The 22,539-nt window shown below is 41.9% G+C and overlaps 1 protein-coding gene across 2 annotated transcripts in view; it reads left to right on the top strand.

The window, feature by feature from the left end:
* The window catches only part of Brd7 (bromodomain containing 7), a 33,598-nt gene extending 11,357 nt beyond the window's left edge, over positions 1–22,241 (top strand). Inside the window, exons 6-17 of one of the 2 annotated variants that reach the window (XM_028891822.1) lie at positions 1,774–1,884; positions 9,378–9,562; positions 10,270–10,393; positions 10,932–11,007; positions 12,315–12,422; positions 12,990–13,125; positions 15,412–15,523; positions 17,877–17,936; positions 20,287–20,398; positions 20,614–20,757; positions 21,520–21,663; positions 22,012–22,241. In XM_028891822.1, the coding sequence (XP_028747655.1) occupies positions 1,774–1,884; positions 9,378–9,562; positions 10,270–10,393; positions 10,932–11,007; positions 12,315–12,422; positions 12,990–13,125; positions 15,412–15,523; positions 17,877–17,936; positions 20,287–20,398; positions 20,614–20,757; positions 21,520–21,663; positions 22,012–22,067 (1,368 nt within the window). In that variant the 3' untranslated portion in view covers positions 22,068–22,241. Of the gene's footprint in view, positions 1–1,773; positions 1,885–9,377; positions 9,563–10,269; positions 10,394–10,931; positions 11,008–12,314; positions 12,423–12,989; positions 13,126–15,411; positions 15,524–17,876; positions 17,937–20,286; positions 20,399–20,613; positions 20,758–21,519; positions 21,664–21,975 lie in introns of both variants that reach the window. The other variant, XM_037206073.1, reaches the window with a different exon arrangement.
* Positions 22,242–22,539: the final 298 nt, after the last annotated feature.

Here is a 22,539-nt window from a genome sequence, read left to right as displayed (position 1 = left end):
ACATTTTTTTTCTGACATACTTTCTTTTTTCTTTTTTTCTTACAGATTTTTAATTAAAGATTTTTTTTTTTTTCTTAAAGATACAGTGTTCTGCCTGCAGGTCAGAAGAGGGTGCCAGATCTTATTACAGATGGTTGTGAGCCACCATGTGGTTGTTGGGAATTGAACTCAGGACCTTTGGAAGAACAGCCAGTGTTCTTAACCACTGAGCCATCTCTCCAGCCCCGACATATTTTCATCTAGTGAAAATTTGTCTGAAAGTTTATTTCAGACTTTATTACTCAGTAGAAAAGAGTTTTAACAGTTGTGGGTTTGTTTGTTATTGGTCTTTCTCTTTGGTCACAGGAGAGAGCAGAAGTTTGTCCCCTTAGTATGTTTTAAGTAAGTCAAAGCTTTTCAGCACTTAAATGGGACATTTTAGCCTTCTGGAGTTTTCCACAGGAAGAAAAGTGTACAAAAAGATTCAGCCTTTTGAGTGGCCAAGTGCCATCACACAAAGTACAGTAATGCCGGCTTACTACATGACAGCTACAATTTAAGGAATCTGAAAATCACCTAGGGCTGGAGATATAGCTGGTTCCTAGGTTTAACCCCAACACCACAAAGAAAATAAAAATTAATTACCTTACCAGACAAGACATAGAATCATTAAAGTGATCTGCTGCCAATTCATAAATCCTGATTCTCTTGTCAGATGAGCCAACTGCTCATTTCCTGAGGGTACATAGCAGTCTCACGTCTCACTGCATTCATTCCTCCTTAGCTCACCTAAGATTCTGGGAGGTCCAGAATTTAGGAAAGTCCTTGACGAGAGCTAAGTATCCACATACACTTACTCGATTTTAACTTGATAGCAAACTTACTGTGGACTTGGAATCTGCTTATAAATTTTTAAAAGAACTTAGTCTGTCTGCCTGTTTTTATTTCATTGAAGTGTTCTAAACTGTCATCACTGTAACAGTGAGATCTGAGTGGTTTGGGTTGGGATTTGGAAGTTTGTGGGGCGTTTCTTTCCATTTTGATAGTAAGGCAGTGGCATGATCATACATGATACAGATGTGAAAATGTCTCCCCAGGAAAAAGTGCAGGGCTCGTGCTTCAGCACATACACATCTTTGAAATGTAATGTAAGCCCCAAGTACAGTTCTGATAATTTAGCTACTCCAGTTACATGTTGTAACTCCTTGAGGTTGTATGGTTTATTTCATGTTGACATGATTTTATAAAATCTGAAAATTATGTTTAATTTATGGAAGTGTCTATAAACACTTTTAACGTAGTATAAATATTTCAACATTTTTACTCAGTTTATTTGCATTTGATAGAAAAAAGTTATAATTTAGCTCTGGTCCCAGTTTTTAATTTAAATTTGAAATGAAATATTTAACTCATAAATACAAACTTAAAATTTGTCTTAAAAACTGAGGGTAATATTTGTAATTATATGAACTACCTAGCTTGGATTATTAAATTTGAGATAAAAATATTTTCTCCAAAATTTTTGTGTTTTTGCCTGTACTGAAAAAAACTTTAAGTTTATATTCTAGATTGAAAGTTAATATATAGATACTAAAATGCTTAAGAATTTATAAACAAATTAACAAGTATCTATTTTATTAGTCTTAAATTGTTGTAGTTATTTAATAAATGGTGACAGAAAAAGATGTCTTCTTTGTTTTTGTTTTTCAAATTTTTACAGGGCCTATATGGTTTCAGATAAAGAATTAAGAGTTTGATTCTAATGCATTTTTCCTCTTGATATTCTCTTTGTAGGATAACTTCAAGCTAATGTGTACTAATGCAATGATTTACAACAAGCCAGAGACCATTTATTATAAAGCTGCAAAGAAGCTATTGCACTCAGGGATGAAAATTCTTAGTCAGGTAAAGAAACTCTATCACAAATTAATGACTACTATAAAATCTGTATCTTTGCTAAAGTGATACTTTCCTCATTGGCAAATCATATTAAAGTAGTGAGAACTTAGGAGAAAAGTTCTATCAAGAAAAGATAGGGCCGGGTGGCGGTGGTGGCTCACGCCTTTAATCCCAGCACTTGGGAGGCAGAGGCAGGCGGATCTCTGTGAGTTCGAGGACAGCCTGGTCTCCAAAGCGAGTTCCAGGAAAGGCGCAAAGCTACACAGAGAAACCCTGTCTTGAAAAACCAAAAAAAAAAAAGAAAGAAAAGATAGGAACTGTCAAATGTGAATGGACTAGACATTGTTAATGTAATTCTTGACTATTTATTATATATACTTTTTCTTACATTTGTTATAACTTTTTTATTTTAAACAAAAAAGGGAAATGTGGTTGATATATTGTACACCCAATAAACTTATCTGGGGGTCAGATAGCCACTATATTAAACATAGGTTTAGGCAGCGAGAACACACACCTTTACTCCTAGCATTCAGGAGGCAGAGATCTGTCAGGATCTCTGTGAGTTCAAAGCCACACTGGAAACAGCCAGGCATGGTGACACATGCCTTTAATCCCAGAAAGTGATGGCAGGAAGCAGAAAGGTATATAAGGCGTGAGGACCAGGAACTAGTTGCTTTTTAAGCTTTTTAGGCTTTTAGCAGCAGTTCAGCTGTAATCCATTCAGATGAGTACACAGAGGCTTCCAGTTTGAGGAAACAAGATCAGCTGAGGAATTGGTGAGGTGAGGTTAGCTGTGGCTTGTTCTGCTTCTCTGATCTTTCAGTGTTCACCCCACTCCCACCCCCCAAAAAAAGAAAAGAAAAGATAGGAAGATGCTCACATTTCTTTTTATTTTTTCTTTTTTTGTTTTTATTTTTGTTTTTGAGATAGAGTTTCTCTGTGTAGCCCTGGCTGTCCTGGAACTCCCTCTGTAGACCAGACTGGCCTCGAACTCATAGAAATCCGCCTGCCTCTGCCTTCTGGTGCTGGGACCACTGCCTGGCCAGTCATTTCTTTTTCAAAAGGTATACTGTGTGCACACGTGCACCTGTTCACCTGCATGCCACAGCATGTGTGTGGAAGTCAGAGAACAGCTTGTAGGGAGGCAGTTCTCTCTTGATACGTGGGTCCTGAAGAATTAAACTCAGATCGTCAAACTTGGTAGCAAGTGTCTAACCTTCTGAGCCATTTCATAAGCCTTTTTGTTGTTAAGACAAGATTTTCTGTAGCCAAGGCTAGCCCTGAATGGACCATTTAGTCAAGGATGATAGTCCTCCTACCTCCACCTCCTAAGTACTAAAATATAGGCATATGCTACCACTCCCAATTTTATTCAGTGCTGCAACTCAAACCTGGGGCTTTGAGCATGTGTAGGCTCTATCAACTGAGCTACTCCACAGCCCCTTGTAATTATTTCCCTAAAGGCTCTTGATAGACTTAGTTTGCAGTAGGAGAAACAGTGGCCTGAATTTCAGAATATAATTGGATGAAGTATGAGGCCTTTTAGGAGAAAAGTGCTGTTTCCTTTAGTGATGGAATCTAGTGTTCTGATCAACCCTGTGCTTCCTATTGAAGTACAGGGCTTGTAGTGGTAAAAAACTAAATATACAAATGAGAAAAAACTTGGAATTTTTCAAAGCTCCCTCTGTGCAAAAACAGTCTCTTCCTTGAAGGGTGATAATCAGTGCATAATAAAGAGTGTAAGCCATCATCCAGCTGCAGGAAAAAGCTTAAACTGCTGCACATAGGGACTATACAAATAACTGAGTTTAATATGACAGAGACACATGTAGAAGGAGAAAGGAATCAGAGTGAAGAGCTTCAGCTCAGGCTCAGGACAAGTAAAGGATGGCAGAAATCAGTCAAGTATTAGGTTTTCTGAATTTGTCTGCTGAGCACCTGTATTAAATTTTTACAGTTGAAGACAGCTTTGGTGTGCAGCTGTCTGGGTGTCTGTATGCTTGGCACTGAGAAATTCTTAGATCAACCTACCCAGGAAAAGGAAAACATTTGAATTGGTGGTCATTCTTACATTCCTAATGTTTAGACATCATTTCCTAAACTCACCTATGTTTAGCAAAATTTGTAAAGGAGAATGTAAAATGTTTGTTTCATTTCTTGCAGACAGACTCTCAGAATCTAGAATAAAACCATATTCCACATTTAAATATCCACATCTGTTTGTTGTAAAAGTACATTGAGCAAATACAGTCTTCATTCATTCCAAAATAAGTATGACAGTGGGAGAGGGGAGGCAAGTGTGTGTGTTTTGTTGTTTTGAGACAAGGTCTCACTATGTAGTTCTGGCTGTCCTGGAACTTGCTCTGTAGACCAGGATGGCTTTGAATTTACAGAGATCTGCCTGCCTCTGCCTCCTGAGGGCTGGAATTAAAAGTATATGCCACCACCACACCCAATGTGTAATGAATTTTCAATGAAAAGTCTAGTGATGTTTTCTTTTCTTTTTTTTTCTTTTTAATCAATTCTGATTTGCCACTATTTTCTCTAAATACTGTAGTCAGCATAACAAGCAAAACATTTTAATGTCTTCTAAAGTTTAAAGATGTCTTGGAGCTGTAACCCTCTGGTCTTCTAGCCTCCTTTTTGACTCTAGATGGAAGGGATCCTTACAACGGTGATTTATAAATCTTTAAATTAAACTTTCTGAGTTAACACAACTTAGTCTAGCAGTGTAGACTCCCAAGAAAGTCTACACGCCTTTCCATGAATGGTATCTTTTCAGAGGCAGATCTTATGAGTAGTCATTGAAAAAATGGTAACAGTCGTCACTTTTTCCATTACACTCAATATTAGTACTTAGTACATGTGTTATTTTTATAAACTGATGGCCAGGAATGGGGATATCATCTCAACACTTGGGCGACGAAAGGATCAGGAGTTTGGGGACAGTATGGGTTACACAGTGATGTTCTTGTCTCTTAAAACAGCAAAGAAAGCAAAGGAAAGATCATTGTAAATACTTGAGTAGCGTGCTGCATTCTGGTACACGTAGTAGTGCAGTTGCCTTGGAATCAGACTATGACGTGCCTAGTTCTATAGCAGCTGGCTGACATGTAGGTAGGGTTGTGGCTTAACTCAGAGCTGTCTTGTACAGAGGAAAGCACTCCGTCAAGTGTGGGGACTCTAAGGCAAATGGTGTCTTGAGCCCAGGATTTAGTGAGACTTATCTTGGAATGGAGAGAGGCTATATTAAGCAGCATGTCTCCCCCCCACCAAAAAAAAAATGCATTACTTTCATAGTAAAATTAAACTTTTTCCTATGACATTTCTAAATTTAGAATTTTTTTATACTTTAGTGTTATGTACATTATGTTTAACAATATCCCTAAATGTTTTTATTGTAGTTTGTGCTTTACAAAATAATGGTATGGAAATTTAAAAATTATTGAGAATTTTGTAATCTGAGCCTGTTTGTCTAGCTGTTTATTAAGTGGCTACAGTGTCAGCCAATTGTTAGTACTGTGGATCCACAGATAAATAGACATGACCTAAGTGATGTATACAATGAATAGCCAAATTCACTACTGTTCAGAAGTATGGAGTAAAATAGCACATTTTTTAAAATAGCATACTGGGTGGGATTTTTGTTTTTATTTTAATAATAATGTTCAGTTTGGCACTGATTCAGAGAAACTGTCGAATACTAGTACTAGTGCAAACTGATTAAATTTTCCTGGGAGAAAGTTTGACAGTATCTCTTCACCCTCCGCTGTAGGAATTTGCCCTGAAGGAATAAATAAGAGGCTCCTAAAGAGATTTATTGACAGTGTTTAGTGGAAATTTGAGTCTAAATGTCTAGTCATATTTTTTTTAGTTAAATAACTGTATTTATTATACATTGTAATTATTAGCATTCTAAAGACTATAATGATATGGAGGACAAATGCTTATAGTTTACTAATAAATAATCTATTAACTTGTTTACCAAATACTGAGTGTACAGTTTAGTACAAGTATACCATGTTCAGAAGAAAGAGTTGAAATGATAACCTGCTGGCACTGCTGCTCTCTGGAAGATAGGGAACAAGTTTGTACTTGGCCTTTATCATGTCTTCATTTACTTATAGTCTGGCAAATCATTTCATAGTTTTACAATTATTTTAAAAACTGTCTTAATTAGGGTTTCTATTGCTGTGGAGAGACACCATGATCACAGCAACTCATAAAGGAAAACATTAATTGGCACTGGCTTACAGTTCAGAGGTTTAGTCCATTATCATTGTGGTGGGAAGCATGGTGGCATATAAACAGACATGGTGCTGGAGAAGTGCCAGTTCTACATCTGGAACCACAGGCAGCAGGAAGAGACTACTACATTGGGTGTGGCTTGGGCATCTGAGATCTCAAGCCCGCCTCCAGTGACACACTTCCTCCAACAAGGCCACATCTCCCAATAGTGCAACTCCCTATTTGAGCCTATGGGGGACGTTTTTATTCAAGCTACCACATTTCACTCGCTGGTCCCCACAGACTTGTAGCCATAACATAATGCAAAATTTAGTCCAACTTCAAAAGTCCCCATAGTCTATAACAGTCTTAGACTTGTTGAAAAGTTCAAAGTCTCTTCTGAGATTCATGCAGTCTTTTAACTACAATTCCTTATAAAAATAAAAAAAAAACAAAAAACAAAAAAAAAACCCATACTTCCAACATATAGTGGCACAGGATATACGTAACTGTTCCGGAAGGAAGGAAAGAAAGAAAACATAATGAGGAACTACTGGACCAAAGCAAAACTGAAAACCAGCTGGGCAAACTCCATACTCTGCATCTCCATGTGTGATGTCAAAGCGCTCTTCAGATCTTCAACTCCTTTCAGCTTTGTTGACTGTAACACATTTCTTTTTCTTGGGTTGGTTCCTCTGTTAACAGTTTCCTGTTAGCAGCTCTCCTCAGGAGATATTCCCCAGTTCTGGCATCTCCAGTATTTTGGGTTCTCCAAGGCAATCCAGACTTTACCTTCACAGCTTCCCACAGTGGCCTATAGGTCTCTGTGCCGGGATGCCCCTGATACATGCCTGGTTTCAGCGAGGGAGATTTCATAACCCTTTTCTCCTTGACTCTGAAGCCTGAACCGTGTGGCCAAAGCTGCCAAGTTCTGTTACTTGCTGGGACTGAAACATATCCCCCACCTTGTTCAGTTACATTTTCATCAGCTTTCTGGTTTTGATGGTTTTCTTCAGTGCCTAAGCTTGGCTGTCCTGGAACTTTGTAGACCAAGCTGACTTCAAACACAGAGATCCTCCAGCCTCTGCTTCTGAGTACTTGGATTAAAGGCGTGCACTACCACCACCATCACCACCACCACCACCACCACCACCACCACCACCACCACCACCACCACCACCACCACCTCAGGCCCTAAGCTGTTCTTTTCACAGTTGGAGGTTTAGCTGGCTGCGATCCTGCCCTGAGGGTCTTACCACTCCCCTTTCCATTTAGCATCAGGACTTTCTTTAATCTGTTTGTCCCCTTGAACACAGGATTTAGCTCTATTCTATTTTCTGGTGCCCCTTTTCTCCTTAAACTGTTCATTTTGTATTTTTCCTTGCTCAGCTTGCTCCTTTTCATTATAAATCTTCACAAGAATGAACACTAATAAATACATAACAGTCAATACTAGGCTGTTTTGAAATTTCCTCTGCCAATGCCATTAATCCAAAACACTTCAATTTAGCTTCAGGCAGACTTTTCGGACAAAGGCAAAAGCAGCACATTCTTAGCCAAAATGCCACAAAAATGATCTCCAGGCCACATACAAATATTCTCTGAAACCTCTTGAGCCACCCTCAGTACCACCGTCTTCCTTGTTCCTATTAGGATGGCCCGCTAAGCTTCACATAAACTGCGTTGCTGGTTTTTTTTGTTTTGTTTTTGTTTTTTTTTGAGACAAGATTTCTCTGTGTAGCCCTAGTTGTCCTGGGACTCGATTTGTAGTCCAGGCTGACCTCGAACTCTGAGAGGTCCTCCCTCTGCCTCCCAAGTGCTGCGATTAAAGGTGTGCCACACCACATCCATCTTTAACTACTTTTCTAATCCAAATCCACAAACAGTCCTCCAAACAAAAGCATGGTCAGGCCTATGCTGACCCCAATCCTTGGTACCCCAGTCCTTGGTACCAGCTCCTGTCTTAGTTAAGGTTTCTATTGCTATGAAGAGACACCATGACCACAGCAACTCTTCTAAAGGTAAACACTGAATTGGGGCTGGCTTACAGTTCAGAGGTTTAGTCCATTATCATGATGGGAAGCATGGTGGCGTGCAGACAGACATGGTGCTGGAGAAGGAGCTGAGAGTTGTATGTCTGGAACTGCAGGCAGCAGGAAGAGACTGCTACACTGGGCTGGCTTGAGCACCTGAGACCTCAAAGACCTCCCCGTCCCTCCCAATGACACCCTTCTTCCAACAAGACCACACCTCCCAATAGTGCCTCTCCCTATGGGTCTTTGGGGACCATTTTTATTCACACTACCACAAAGGCCAAGTAAGGGGCTGAAGACAGCTCAGTTGGCTGAGTACTTGACAGAGCATGCCTGAAGCCCTAGGTTCAATTTCCAGTACATACTACATAAAGGGGAGACAGGAAAGGAACATCAAGATCTTCAGCTACATGATGAGTTTGGAGCCACCCTGAACTACTTGAGACCCTGTCTCAAAAACACAAAAATGTTCAGTAAAAACAGGAGTCATGCTCTTGGGCACTGTTGTCTGCACCCCCAATAATGCAATGAGAGGCAGCATTGTTTCTTTGGCCTTAGGGGTCACTCACTTCTGTTGTTATTTGACTCCTAGTCCTTTCCAGTCTCTGTTATTGCACGAAAGCTTTCCATGCTGTTACAATGCAGTGCTCAGGAGGTTGTGTTTCAGTTTATCAAGTGGGAATTCTTAGAGCTAAAAGGCAGAGTAGTCTGTGGGAACAGATTTGTCCTTTTTATACCCCCAAACCTCAAACCCCTAATGGAATTTTATAGCACATTATTGCAGTGGAAAATTGAGCATATGCTTCACAAAATAGCTGTCTTTTCTGTTTAGTAAGCACATCATGCACTATGAAAAAGAAAGTATGCTAGCAACCACTTATTTCCCCTAATGCATGTTTCTCACAGCAGAATGCTAGTCATTGGTGATCACCATAGGATTCTGGAATATGACCAAAAAGATCCTTTGGGTGTTCCAGATTTTAAATCCTCAAGTCATTCTTAACCTTCAGGAGATAAGGCTGTCTGAATTCTTAGTCCCGATTCCTACTTTGTGCACTGTTGACTTTCTCCTGTGCTTACATTGGAAACTAAGAGGTCTGAGTTAAGTGGACTCTGCTGTCCTGGTTCCTTTGGTGGACTTCCACTTGCTTTTCTTCCCTCCTTAATAAATGCGGGCTCTCGTAGCAGAAAATGTATTGCTCAGTGGCAGGCAAACATTATTTTTAATACTTTTAGGAGAGAATCCAGAGCCTGAAGCAGAGTATAGACTTCATGGCGGACTTACAGAAAACCCGGAAGCAGAAGGACAGAACAGATGCCTCTCAGAGTGGGGAGGACAGTGGCTGCTGGCAGCGAGAGAGGGAAGACTCTGGAGACGCTGAGGCACAAGCCTTCAGAAGCCCCACTAAGGACAATAAAAAGTAATGCACTTTGGAATATGAAGATTAAACTTTTTCTTGTTTGTAAAGCCAGACAGGACTATTGGCTCAAGTTTGACTTGGGCAAACCAGTCCCCATATGTCAGTGCTGCCTTTCTTGGCATAAAAGTCTGTTTTCATAGTCTGATTTCCCTCTTGTCATACAGAGCACTGTAAAGAATTAACCAAACAGCTCACAGAACAGTTCCGAATCGACTCTCTTATTAGTTGTAAGACAGCGAATGAAGGAGGTGGAGTGTCAGGGAGTTTGTTTCAATCGAACTAGTGTAGAGCTGGAATATAGTGTGTTCCATACCTGCATTCCGTAAAGGACATGGGCTGGCACTGAGGTGTGTACATGTCTGCCACTGATTACCCAGCACCTCACTGCCACCCATATGGAAAGTTAGAATTAACAGTTGGGATTTCTGCTCTCGTAATGCAAAGGAAGTTTAAGTTGTATACTTCCTCTTCAAAATAATACCTGAATTAAAATTTATTTTCATGACTGTACTCAATCAAAAAAAAAAGTGTAATACAAGTAACACTGGGGCCCTTTGCCAGGTTGCTGGGGAGTGGTGTTTTTTTTAATTGGTGACTGGAGGACAAGTGTCTCCACTTACTATATTCAGCTTTGGGATGCCTTTTAATAGTTTTCATCTTACTTATTTAGATCCTTCCTTATAACTTTGTGTTAATATGTGTCTCAGGAAAGACAAAGATGTGCTTGAAGACAAATGGAGAAGCAGCAACTCGGAGAGGGAGCATGAGCAAATTGAGCGAGTTGTCCAGGAGTCGGGGGGCAAGTTGACGAGGCGGCTGGCAAACAGTCAGGTGAGGGCCCTCCTTCCCTCCACCCACTGGCCTGTGTCTCTGAGGACAATAGCTTTTTGGTTTCTCATGTACTTTTAATTTTGTGTCTGCCGTAGACCATTCCATCCCTACCATATGCACAGAAGGGTCTATAAAGTATGACTATCCTGGTCTCTATTACTGGGGGTTTTCTTCAGGTGTAGGGGAAAATAACATTCTTTATTTTGTTTTTTGAGTTGGGGCATCACTATGTAGCCCAGACTGGCCCTAAAGTCATAATCTAATTGTCTTAGCCTCTCAGAATGCTGGAACTACAGGTGTGCATTACCACGCTTGGCAGGGGACTTAAACATTTTGAACTGACCCTATTGATTACATTGGTTTTACAACCAAGTAGAATTATGCATGGCTTTGGGTAAGTTTCCTGCCCCCTCCCGTACCTCAGCCCCCAGCAGTCGTGAGTCTATGGTATTCAAGCATATGGTGTTCATTTGATGGCTATGCTCTGTATATATAGACTGTTAAACTTTACTCCACCTGATAACTTTGGTCGTTTCAGTGTGAATTTGAAAGAAGAAAACCAGATGGAACAACAACATTGGGACTTCTCCATCCTGTTGAGCCCGTTGTAGGAGGTAGGATCAGTTTCAAGACTCTGAGCCTGGTACTATTTGCAAAGAACAATAAACTGGTGTGTTAGTCTGACAGCTCACAGGAAAAGGTCTTCTTATTACTGGGTACACAGTTTGAGAGGGTTCTGTCCATAGTTGTTGGCTTCATTGATCCTGAGCCTCTACTGAGGTAGAACAGGTGGTAGGAGAGTGCAGTGATAAATCCAACTGTTAGCCACTAAGAACTTGTCTGGGTGCTGTGTTTCGTGGAACAGCGAGCTTAGCTTCTGCTTCTACTTACGTTATTTTGTTTAATAAATAATGCATTTTCATACTGTCATGAGAAACATAGTAGGAAAGTAGAAATGGGTAATAACAGAATTCCTACAATTAGGAAGCAAGGTCTACTAGTCATTGTTTGCTGTGGGCATGTTACTGTCTTTGGAACCCAGCATAAGTTAAACAAGGTGTATGAAGGGAGCAAATGAGACAAGTCCCTTACCCTAATACCCTGGAGGTTAGCGTCAAAGGAACACATGAAACATCACAGAAAGAGAGGTCTTCCAGAATTGAGTATTCCTTAAATACTGTCTTCAATTGTAAGTGCCCCAAGGACTAGTTCAGCCATAATTATAGCTAAGGGAGGTGTGCCTACCTAGCATTTGATAAGAAGAGTGGGCTTCCGTAAGGAGATGATGTTTAGGTTGATGCCATAAGTGAGTTAAGTGGTCAGGGAATAGCAGTAGGATCCCAGCAAGAATCCTGGAAGCAAAGGAAGAGCTTGATGCATTTGGAGACTAATCGGTGAGCCTACATTCAGTGACCAGTAATAGGACTAGCTCAGTTGATAGACTGCTTGCCTGGCATGAGCAAAGCCATGCCCAGCACCATAGAAATTAGGTGTGGTGGCAAATATCTCTAATGCCAGCGCAGGAAATGTGGAGGCAGAAAATCAAGAATTTAAGGTCATCCTTGGCTACACAGCAAGTTCAAGGCTAGCCTAGGCTACATGAGATCCTATCTCAAAATGCCTCAGTTCTCTTAAGTGTTGGATTATAGGTACATGCCAGTCTGTCAAGGGGACTATTTTGATAAAAATCTCACTTTTAGATAAAGTGTAACATGATGATGGAGAATTCCACAAAGCAATGGAGTATACTGAAGAGGACCAGGTTTATAGTCTAAGCCACATACCTTTCTGAGTTCAAATTAGCTTAGCTTAGAAATGGGTAGAGTAAACTCTTCCCAACCTCCTTCATATCGCATTGATAACATCTCTGTGGATCACTGCCATGTGTACCTCCTTCATTGTGCTGGGTTCTCTGTCCTAGAGCCAGGCTACTGCCCTGTAAGACTGGGAATGACAACCGGAAGACTGCAGTCTGGAGTGAACACCCTGCAGGGCTTCAAAGAAGATAAAAGGAACAGAGTAACCCCAGGTGAGTCTCCTTCCTATTTAAGGGAGTTGGGAAAGGAAAGTGCAGTTATATTCATTGCTTCATTCACTGGCTTTCTTGATGGTATTTTTGTAATAGCAGTTCATCATTAGGTTAAAAAAAACTGAAAAATTGGCTATTAGTAATGCAGAGTTCCTTCCTCCTTCCTTTATGGTTATAACTCATTTGTGTCGATGCTCCGCAGTGCAGGTGGCCCTCTGTATCCAACTCCAACATACTCATACGAATCAATCGGAAATAGGGCAGAGTAACACAGACTATCCTTATCTCTTAAACAATACAGTGTAACAGTTATTTATATCCCACTGGATTCTTCAAGTTGCCTAGATATGATTTGATGTGTAATGGAGGACATGTGTAAACTTCAGGCAAATATATCTTTGGGGACTACAGTCAGTCCCCAAGTCTACTGAGGAATAGCTGTGCCTGTTGGGAGTGTCTCTCAGATTTATATACAGGTCAGTGAAGTTAGAGAATGCAGTCTTTTAATAAAACCAACAAGTATATTAACAATTTTAAATGATACTATAGTATTTAATTTTTTAACAGTATTATACTTGAATTATGGACCCTATAGTTCTTATGCCCCACATTACGACTCTACATTTGCCAATATCAGCAAAGATGATTCTGATTTAATCTATTCGACATATGGGGAAGACTCTGACCTTCCAAACAATTTCAGGTAAGCCACCAGTTGGTACGATGAACATGCTTTTTTCTGAAATATTAATATACAATGTGTGATTTGTAGGTAGACCTATAAAGTTATCCAAATGACAGAAAATGTGTTTGTAGTCTTTTAGAGAGAACATATCTTCTTGATACTGGCCTTTGTAGTATTTTCTAATAGAAATACCTTTTCTTTGTAGATTTATTTTATTATTTCTTTTATTAGCACTATTATTATGTGTATGAGTGTTTTGCCTGTGTGTATGCATATGCCTGGTGCTGGAGTTGGTCACAAGGGGGTATCGGATCCCCTGGGACTGGAGTTACAGACAGTTGTCGGCTGCCGAGTGGGTCAAATCCAGGTTCTCTGCTACAGCAACAAGTGCTCTTATCTACAGAGCCAATTCTCTGATCTCAGAAAGACCTTTTTGATTTGGTTTGGTTTTTGGTTTTTTAAAACAGGGTTTCTCTGTGTTGCTCTGTTCTTGGAACTCACTCTATAGGCCACGCTGTCCTCAAACTCAGATTTCTGCCTGCCTCTGCCTACTGAGTACTGGGATTAAAGGTGTGCTCTACCACTGGCTGGCTACAGAAATACCTTTTTAAAGATGTTCCTGATACTCAAGTTTAGGATCTTCTTACATCAGAACCTGTTCTGCTATAACACTTCTGTCAGTTATGTTTCAGACTTGGTCAGTTTAAGAACTCACAAAGCATTTTCCTAAGCCGCGAAATGTAGGCCATGATGACTTAATTGCTAAAGCAGCCCACATACAGGACAGATTGACTGTCATGTGCCAACCAAACCACTGTAGTCACTCCCAGCCATTCCCTGTACATGTCTCAGTGGGTGGGTAATGTCTGTATTCCTCCTCAGGATGCTGAGTACTTTTTATCTGATCAGCTTAATGAGACACTGTCCTAGTTTACCAGGACCATGTCTGGGGGGGGAGGGGGGGACAGGGACATTGAACCTGAATTTTCTCTTCTTGGCACTGGTACCTTTTAACTTTCATTATGTTCAAGAATTTAATCCAGTAGATAAACCAGTCCCCTGGTTTTGGGGTTTTGTTATTGTTTGGGGTTTTGTTCATTTATATTTGGGGTGGGGGTATTTAACTCTGCTCACTCATATGTTAGTGTGTGTGCTTGTGTTGTGTTTCTAGACGGGGTCCCTAAATTAAGAGACTGGCTCTGGTTTCAGATTGAGCAGTTCTTATCCTTGGACTGCACAAAATGGGACACGTTTGTTCTAGATTACTCATTGAGGCCGTCCACAAGTTAGCAGTGTGTGCCCGCTGTGTGCCAGACATTCTTCCAGACACTGAGGATTCTGTAACAGAACCATGCCCTCCTGTCAGTTAGTGACAGAGCTTTGGAGCAAGACAAGGTTGCCCAAGCAGAGGTAATGCTGGGTTCAGGAAAGTGACAGGACAGGGGACCAGCAGTGCTCCCTTCTGAAAGAAGGGCATCCTGGCTCTGAAGTAGCTGAGCAAGGGACCTAAACTGAGAGTGTGCCCGACCCAGCCAAGAGTATAAGGAAGCAGAACAGGTAGAGGGGAAGCAGTGGTCACAAGGGTCACTGTAGGAGACAGTGCTCTGAGGACTTGGTGTTCTTGGTGCATCAGGAGCTGGTCGGTGGCACACAGAGTTGTGACCCAGTCTCACTTGTAATTCAGAAGGGACTACTTGGACAGGTATACAAAGCATAGGCTACAAGGGCAGAAACCAGGACATGAGTAGTAGACCAGGGAAGCAGCCATTGTGGTGTTGAGGGTTAGTAATTAGTACGTTACTGGTTTTTAACTGGAGGGTAAGAGAAGCCGGGATGATATCAGGGTTTTCAGACTTGCAGTCTACTAAAAGAGGGATGATTTTAGAACACCACTTGTGCAAAGTAGCTGATAGTTCAGTTTGGAGTATGGTAAGCTTGTGATACCTGTTTGTGCAAACAAGGGTGTGATTTTTGAGGTTTTGGTACATAGGAAAATCCTGAGTTGAGTAAGATTATTAAGGAGAACTAGCAAGAAGCCCCAAGACTTACTTGAGCCCCATCTTTGACATCTTTGTTTTCTTTGGGATCCTCAGGAACATTTCACTTTTGCTTCATTTTTTTCGTGTTCTTTCATGATGGTAAATTAATCACTGGTAAGTATGTAGGTACAATGTTGTTTGTGAACAGAACATTTTATAGTATATATAAACCAAGGGTATCTAATGGGAAGAGTTGGCTGTGCTAGGGACTAAGCCATGGAGACTACTTCTATAGAAGTGATTTATCCCAACTCTTTTTTTCCAGCATTTCTGAGTTTTTGGCCACATGCCAAGATTACCCGTATGTTATGGCAGATAGTTTACTGGATGTTCTAACCAAAGGAGGACATTCCAGGAGTCTACAGGACTTGGACGTGGTAAGCACACTGCTAAAACAGCAGCTGTTTATAAATGGCTTTGAAGCCCTAGACAGTCGACGTTATGAGACCAGGGATTAACCAGTGTGACAGCTGAACTCCATTCCCCCTGAAAGGACGGCCTGCTGTGGGTGGAGGAGAGTGAACGGAAAGGAATAAGTCAGCTACCAGGATCCGGGAGAGCTAGAACATGGCCATGCTCTACTAATTTTGGTAAGACTCACAAGTAGGGTTCAGAAGTCAGCAGGTGCTGTGGAGCCTAATGAAATGAGAAGGAGTCTTACTCCTGAGCAGGGAATGAAGCTGGCTGACAGGATGGCAAGTGTGCTTTTCCTTGTGTGAAGTCATAGCCCCACACCAGGAGCCTCAGGAAGGAAACCCTTCCCCACTGATTCTGTTGTGAACAGTTTGTATCTGGAATCATTCAGTCCTGACTCAGACTAGACCCCGGAAACATTCCTATTGATGTCTAGAATGTTCTGCTCACCAAATTAAAGGAGTCTTGGAAGTCTTTTTTTTTTCCCAAGACAGGGTTTCTCTGTGTAGTTTTGGTGGCTGTCCTGGATTTCGCTCTGTAGACCAAACTGGCCTCGAACTCACAGAGATCTGTCTGCCTCTGCCTCCCGAGGCTGGGATTAAAGACGTGTGCCACCGCCACCTGGTGGAAGTCATTTTTTTTAATGTTTAGATTTATTTATTTTTATGTGTGTGGGCTGCCATGTGGGTGCGGGCCAGCAGACCCAAGCCCCCCGCAAGAACAAGTGCTCTTAGCCCCGGAAGTCATAACTCTTCGTGGTGGCTGTGGCCCCAGTGCCTTATCCCCTGGCTGCGACTGCACAGATGGTGATGGTCCCTTGGGAGACTTAGCAAGTAGTCAGTACCTCAGACTCAGTGGCTTCTGCTGCAAATTCCTACACATGAACTACTTTCCTTAGATCCTAAAAGATACCTTTTCATCTGTTCAGAGATTAGATGGACTTAATCCCTCTTAGCTAATTAGAATTCGTGGTTACCTAAAATCGGATTGCTTTGATTTGGTGGCTATAGTAATATATTTAAAATACGGTCTTTCTGCCCTTTGATCTAGCAGTTTCTCTTCTCAGAATTTATCCTAAAAAGTAAAGCAAGGGCTGCACAGGCAAAGGATATATGGCTTACAGTTTTTAGAAATTGGAAATGGGCTAAATCAGAGTATAAACCTTCAAGAAAAGGTAGCACTTTTTTTGATGTCCATGATGCATTTTTTGTTTTTGTTTTTTTTGTTTTTGTTTGTTTGTTTGTTTTGTTTGTTTGTTTTCAGAGATAGGATTTCTTTGTGTAACAACCCTGGCTGCCCTAGAACTCACTCTGTAGACCAGGCTGGTCTCAGACTCACAGAGATCCACCTGCCTCTGCCTCTCTAGTGCTGGGATTAGAGTGTACACTACCACACCCAGCTAGATGTGTTTCTTTTTTTATATGTGAATTATACTAATGTGCATACAGTCATGGGGGATCACCTACATTCTGTGGCATTTGTGTTTTACAGTAAGCCTCTGTTTCTTTAATGCCTATTAGACTCTAAAGTTTTTTCCTATCCTTGTCAAAGATTGTATATTTAGGTATTTATATACTATTTACCAAATATATTCTTGAATATATAACAGTGTTCTAGAAATTTTTTTTTTTTTTTTTTTTTTTTTTTGGTTTTTCAAGACAGGGTTTCTCTGTGTAGCTTTGCGCCTTTTCCTGGAACTCACTTGGTAGCCCAGGCTGGCATCGAACTCACAGAGATCCGCCTGCCTCTGCCTCCCGAGTGCTGGGATTAAAGGCGTGCGCCACCATCGCCCGGCGAAAAAAATTTTTTTTGAGGCAGGGTCTGTGCAGCCCAAGCTAGCCTCAAACTCAGTATACTTCTTCCTCTGTCTCCAGTTGCTAGTTTATAGGCTTGTACCACCACACTTGGCTGTGTATAATCAGACATGGGTCTTAGCATCACTAGCAACTCAAAAAGACTCAGAATGCTAATAATTAGATTTATTAATTTTGGTTTAAAAAATATATTCTTGGGGCTGGAGAGAAGGCTCAGTAGTTAGGAACACTGGCTGCTCTTCCAGAGGACCCAGGTTCAGTTCCCAGCAACCACGTGGCGGCTCACAACTGTCTGTAACTCCAGTTCCAAGTGATTCAACACCTCACACTGACATACATACAGGCAAAACACCAATGCACATAAAATTAAAATAAATAAATCATTTAAAATATGTTTATGTATATTCTTATAATCTGCATACTTTTCTCTTGCCACAAAGTTTTCTATTTTGATATTTGCATTTACTGCCTGCATAAACAAGTCTTTCCTTTATCCATACAGTCATCACCTGAAGATGAAGGCGGCCAGACCAGAGCCCTGGACACAGCAAGAGAAGCAGAGGTACTTACATTCCATTCCTTAAATGGAGAATAAGTTAGGAGACCTAAATGATTAGACATTATTTATTTTAAGATGACAGTACTACTTGGAACTGATGAGGTGGCTCAGCAGGTAAAGATGCTTGTCATATGAGCCTGGGGATAGAGTTCAATCCTCGGAGTCTGTATAAAGGTAGAAGAAGAGAAAGGACTTCACACAGATTCTCTTCTGACTTCCAAAACACCATTATGTGCCGTGGCATGTGTATCACCCACCTACACACACACACACACACACACACACACACACACACACACACAATAATTATTTTTATAAAAATGTATTAATTGAGTATCATCTGGAATAAAAGAAGTAATTTGGGGAGTTTAGAAGTAGCTCATGTCATAGACAAGCATTTAAAGAAGGGAGCTCAAAGACATTACCACAGTGTAACTGCCCAGCATGCACCCTCAAGGTTGGGGGGACTCACTGTTCTCAGGAGCAAGAACAGGGCTGGAAGATGCATACAGGGACACGTGCATACAGGACACATACTCAGTGAGCTCAGGGGGCAGGTGACTCAGGATTCCCAAGAAGAGGAAGACAGGGAGTGAGACTCTGTAGGTGGGAACCCAATGAGGAGTTCCCTGTGCAGTGCTAAAAGGCTGAGATTTTCTCCTAGAAGATAGAAAGTGGGCTACTGTGATAAATTATGAAGAGAGGGACCATTGAAAAACTGTGGGACTTGCTGGGCATAGTGACACATGCTTATGCCTGTACTCAGGAGGCAAAGGTGAGCAGATCTCTGAGTTCAAGGCCAGTCTGGTCTACAGAGTTGAGTCCCAGGACTACAAGGCTATGTAAGAGACCCTGGTGTGTGTTTGTTTGTTTGTGTGTGTGTGTTTTTTTAAGGCTTGTGAGACTTCTCTTAAGCAAAAATAGCTTATCAATATAAAGGAAGAGAATCTGAACTTGGGAAATATACCAGAAGATTCCTCAACTATACAAAAGAGAGACATAATAAAAAATTGACAAAACCTGGTGGGTTTATTAGTTCATGGAGGATGTGCAGGGAAAAGGACCTTTGAGAGAAAAGGCCCAGAGAGTATCTGTTTTGATAGGTGTATTTGGGACATTGCTGGAGGTATGGGCCTGGAAGTCCAAAGTGGGCTATGATATGAATCTGACAGGTGTGATTCAAAATTAATTTTATTTCAGCCATACAAGTGAGACTCTTCAGGGAGAGCATGGAAAGGTTGAAGGATAGAACCTTGGAGAAGTCCACAGTTGAATAATGTATGAATCCCAAGAAAGGATAGTTGGTAGAAATGGAGCAGCTTCAGCAGGATGTGTAGATAAGGCCAGTGAGGGGCCCTCGCGAGTGTCATTCATAACCTTGATCAGCGCATCTCAGTAAAATAATAAAGGCAAAGGGTAGACCTCAGTAGGTCACACAACTTGAGGACACTGAGCTATATGGGGTGGTCTAAGATTGGACAGACTCTAGCCAAGCCTTAACTGGAGGAGAGAAAACTTGTGACGTGAGGTCCAGATAAAGTAGATGGTACTTAGGTAGCCATGTCTTCCTCAGGGAAAGCGGCTCCAACGAGATCTTGTGTTCAGTGAAAGGACAGGAAAGGAAGTCAGATAGAAAGACGGTTGGGCAGAGTTGTAGGAGGCCGGCTGAAGTGCTGAATCACAGGCACACACTTTTTCTGCACTGCACCCTCCTCAGCCTGTGTAGGCAGCCGGGGCTTCAGACTGACGGCACTTGGAGCCCAGTCAGCGCCCAAGTAAAAATGGAACCATGAACTTTTGGTTCTTGTTAATTGATGCATTCTTGAAAAGTTGTGTGGAAGTTATGGAAACTGTGAGTCTTAGGATTCCAAAAATAAAACTCTACTCTTACAACTTTGTTCTCTCGTGCAGTACTGATGATCTAGCTTTGGGGCTTGAGGAAGACCCAGGGAGCTGCTGAAGCTATAGATCTCTAGAAACGCAAGTGGCAAGTGTGGAGTGGCTGGGCTGAAACAGACCTTTGAGGGCATTGCCATCGTCACCAAGCACCTCAGTTTAGACAGTGACAGACTCTTAGTGCTTGGTCTTCAGAATGGTTGACATACGAATCAAATGATGCAGATTGCCTAAGCAGTCGTGTCGTTACAGAAAAGTGTGGATTTATGCATGCTTGCAGCCACGGTTTGAGAACATTTTTAAAAGAGTTCTTGGAAGACATGATCAAAATCATGATTGTAAGGTGACTAGGTGGAATAACTGCTTGTAAGCACAAGCTATCATACTGATTGTCCTGAGCACTGTCGTCATGGTTTAGCAAGCTCCAGTGATTAACTTTTTTCCCCTGTTGAAGCAGATTACACAAGTAGAGCCACCAGGCCGTCTGGAGCCCAGCAGTCAGGACAGGCTCACAGCACTGCAGGCGGTGACAAACTGTGGTGCTCCAGCGGAGGTCTTTGACTCCGAAGGTGAGTGTCGGGGACCACAGACTCCTGGGGACTGTCCGACACAGGCAGTAACCTAATGCTTACTACAGGAAGAGCTTGGCCATCTGGGTTGAGATACTAGAAGAGCGTAACTGTACTGTTAGTCTCAGTTGGAGTAGAAGCCAACCATAGCAGAGCCTGGGACCACAGATCAAACAGGCTGCCTTGTTTTCTTCAGTGTTGTCTTCTTCCCACAGAGGCTGAGGTGTTCCAGAGGAAGCTTGACGAGACTACCAGATTGCTCAGGGAACTCCAGGAGGCACAGAACGAGCGGCTGAGCACCAGGCCTCCTCCCAATATGATCTGCCTCTTGGGTCCTTCTTACAGGGAAATGTACCTTGGTATGTTTGTCCCCGTGATGGGAAGTGGAGCAGGGCTGAGTGCGTGAAAGAAAGGCTTCCAGCAAGTGGCAGGTCTGGAAAGTAACCGCAGTGAATGCCAACCATGAATGTAGTATTCTGCATTTACACATTGACAATTCTGTAGGCGTTTTCTTTCTTTAATTAGCAGCAGTTAGGTAGATGGCCCAGTCGGCAAAGTGTTCGTCAGGAAAACATGAGGGCCAGAGTTCAGATGCCCAGCATGTGGAGGTGCAGTGGCATGCACCTCCAGCCTTAGTGAGAGGTGGAATGGGCAGATCCCTGGGGCGCACTGGCCGGTCTAGCCACGTCAGTGTACTTTAGGTTCAGTGAGAGACCCTGTCTCAAAAATAAGATGGACAGTAACTGAAGAAGAGAACTCACATTGACTTTCAGCCTTCACATGCATGCACACATCTAGGTGGCATACACTTAAAATTCCACCCCTTTGGGGGGCTGAGGCAGAAGGGTTTCTGTGAATCCAAGGCCAGCAAGGGCTACATAACAAGACTCTTTTTAAGAATGTCTTAAGGGCCAGGCGGTGGTGGCACATGCCTTTAATCCCAGCATTCGAGAGGCAGAGGCAGGTGGATCTCTGAGTTCAAGGCCAGTCTGGTCTACAGAGTGAGTTCCAGGACAGCCAGGGCTACTCAGAGAAACCCTGTCTCGGGGAGTGTGGAGGGGACGGACTGTCTAAATGAACCACTTTGGTACCCTGAGCTTTTTTCGCCCAATTTTTCCTAGCTGAACAAGTGACCAATAACCTTAAAGAGCTCACACAGCAGGTGACCCCAGGGGATGTTGTGAGCGTCCACGGAGTCCGTAAAGCAATGGGGATCTCTGTCCCTCCCCCCGCCGTGGGAAACAGCTTCGTAGATTTGACAGAAGGTAGGTGCCCTGTTTCTGTGGGTGGGAGATGCATATGAATAAAAGGAAAATTGAACCTTTTTCCCTTAATATGAATTAAGAACCCTTGTCTGGTTTGATTTTGTTTCATGTAATTTTTGAGATTAGCATTCTAAGTCATAGGTTTTATCCTGGCTTTTTTTAGTTTTCTCTCCATCGTGTTTAAAGATTTGATACATTGGTCAACAAGCTACAGCAGTGACTTACCGCCAGGCTTCCCCTTAGCTGTGAATGGGACGTGGAGGGCTGGCATGCAGTGCTTCTACTGAACACTAGCTCCCCTTTCTAACCCAGTGGGACAGAGTGCTGAGTGCTGTCTTCCTCCTTCAGAGTGTGAAGAACCTAAGGAGACGCGTGCTGCTGAGTGTGGGCCTGACGGGAGCTGAAGTTGCCTGGTATTTGGATATACTGTGTACATACTTTTTTCATTCTGAACTTGGAGGTGCTTTTCAGAAGATACTATTTGTAAATTGTGTTTTAATTAAGCTTTAGAACAGTTCCTTTCAATGTTCCAGAGATTGGACTTGTATTAGGAAATAAAGCTGAACCTGGGACTGTGAGGCTTGCTGATGTGTCAGCTAATTAATTGCCCCTTGACTTGGTCTGACTTGGGTCTAAGTATAGACACCTGGAACACACACCAGCCTTTTTTATGATCATCTTTCAAAGGAGCAGGTCCTCAAAATAAATTAATTCCCCATTTTTCACATTTTCCACACTCATTAAAGAAATTACAAGCAGGTAATTGTAAGATCTGCCTTACCAGAGCTCATCTAAATAACATTCTGAAAGTAGTCTTGTGAGCAGGCCGTATAGTGGCCTTTCAGACTGCCACTAGTGCTGTTTGATTTAACTGAC

Source organism: Peromyscus leucopus, chromosome 5 (assembly GCF_004664715.2).
Source record: "Peromyscus leucopus breed LL Stock chromosome 5, UCI_PerLeu_2.1, whole genome shotgun sequence".
Taxonomy (NCBI): Eukaryota; Metazoa; Chordata; class Mammalia; order Rodentia; family Cricetidae; genus Peromyscus; species Peromyscus leucopus.
This window is presented reverse-complemented; position numbering and strand designations above follow the sequence as displayed.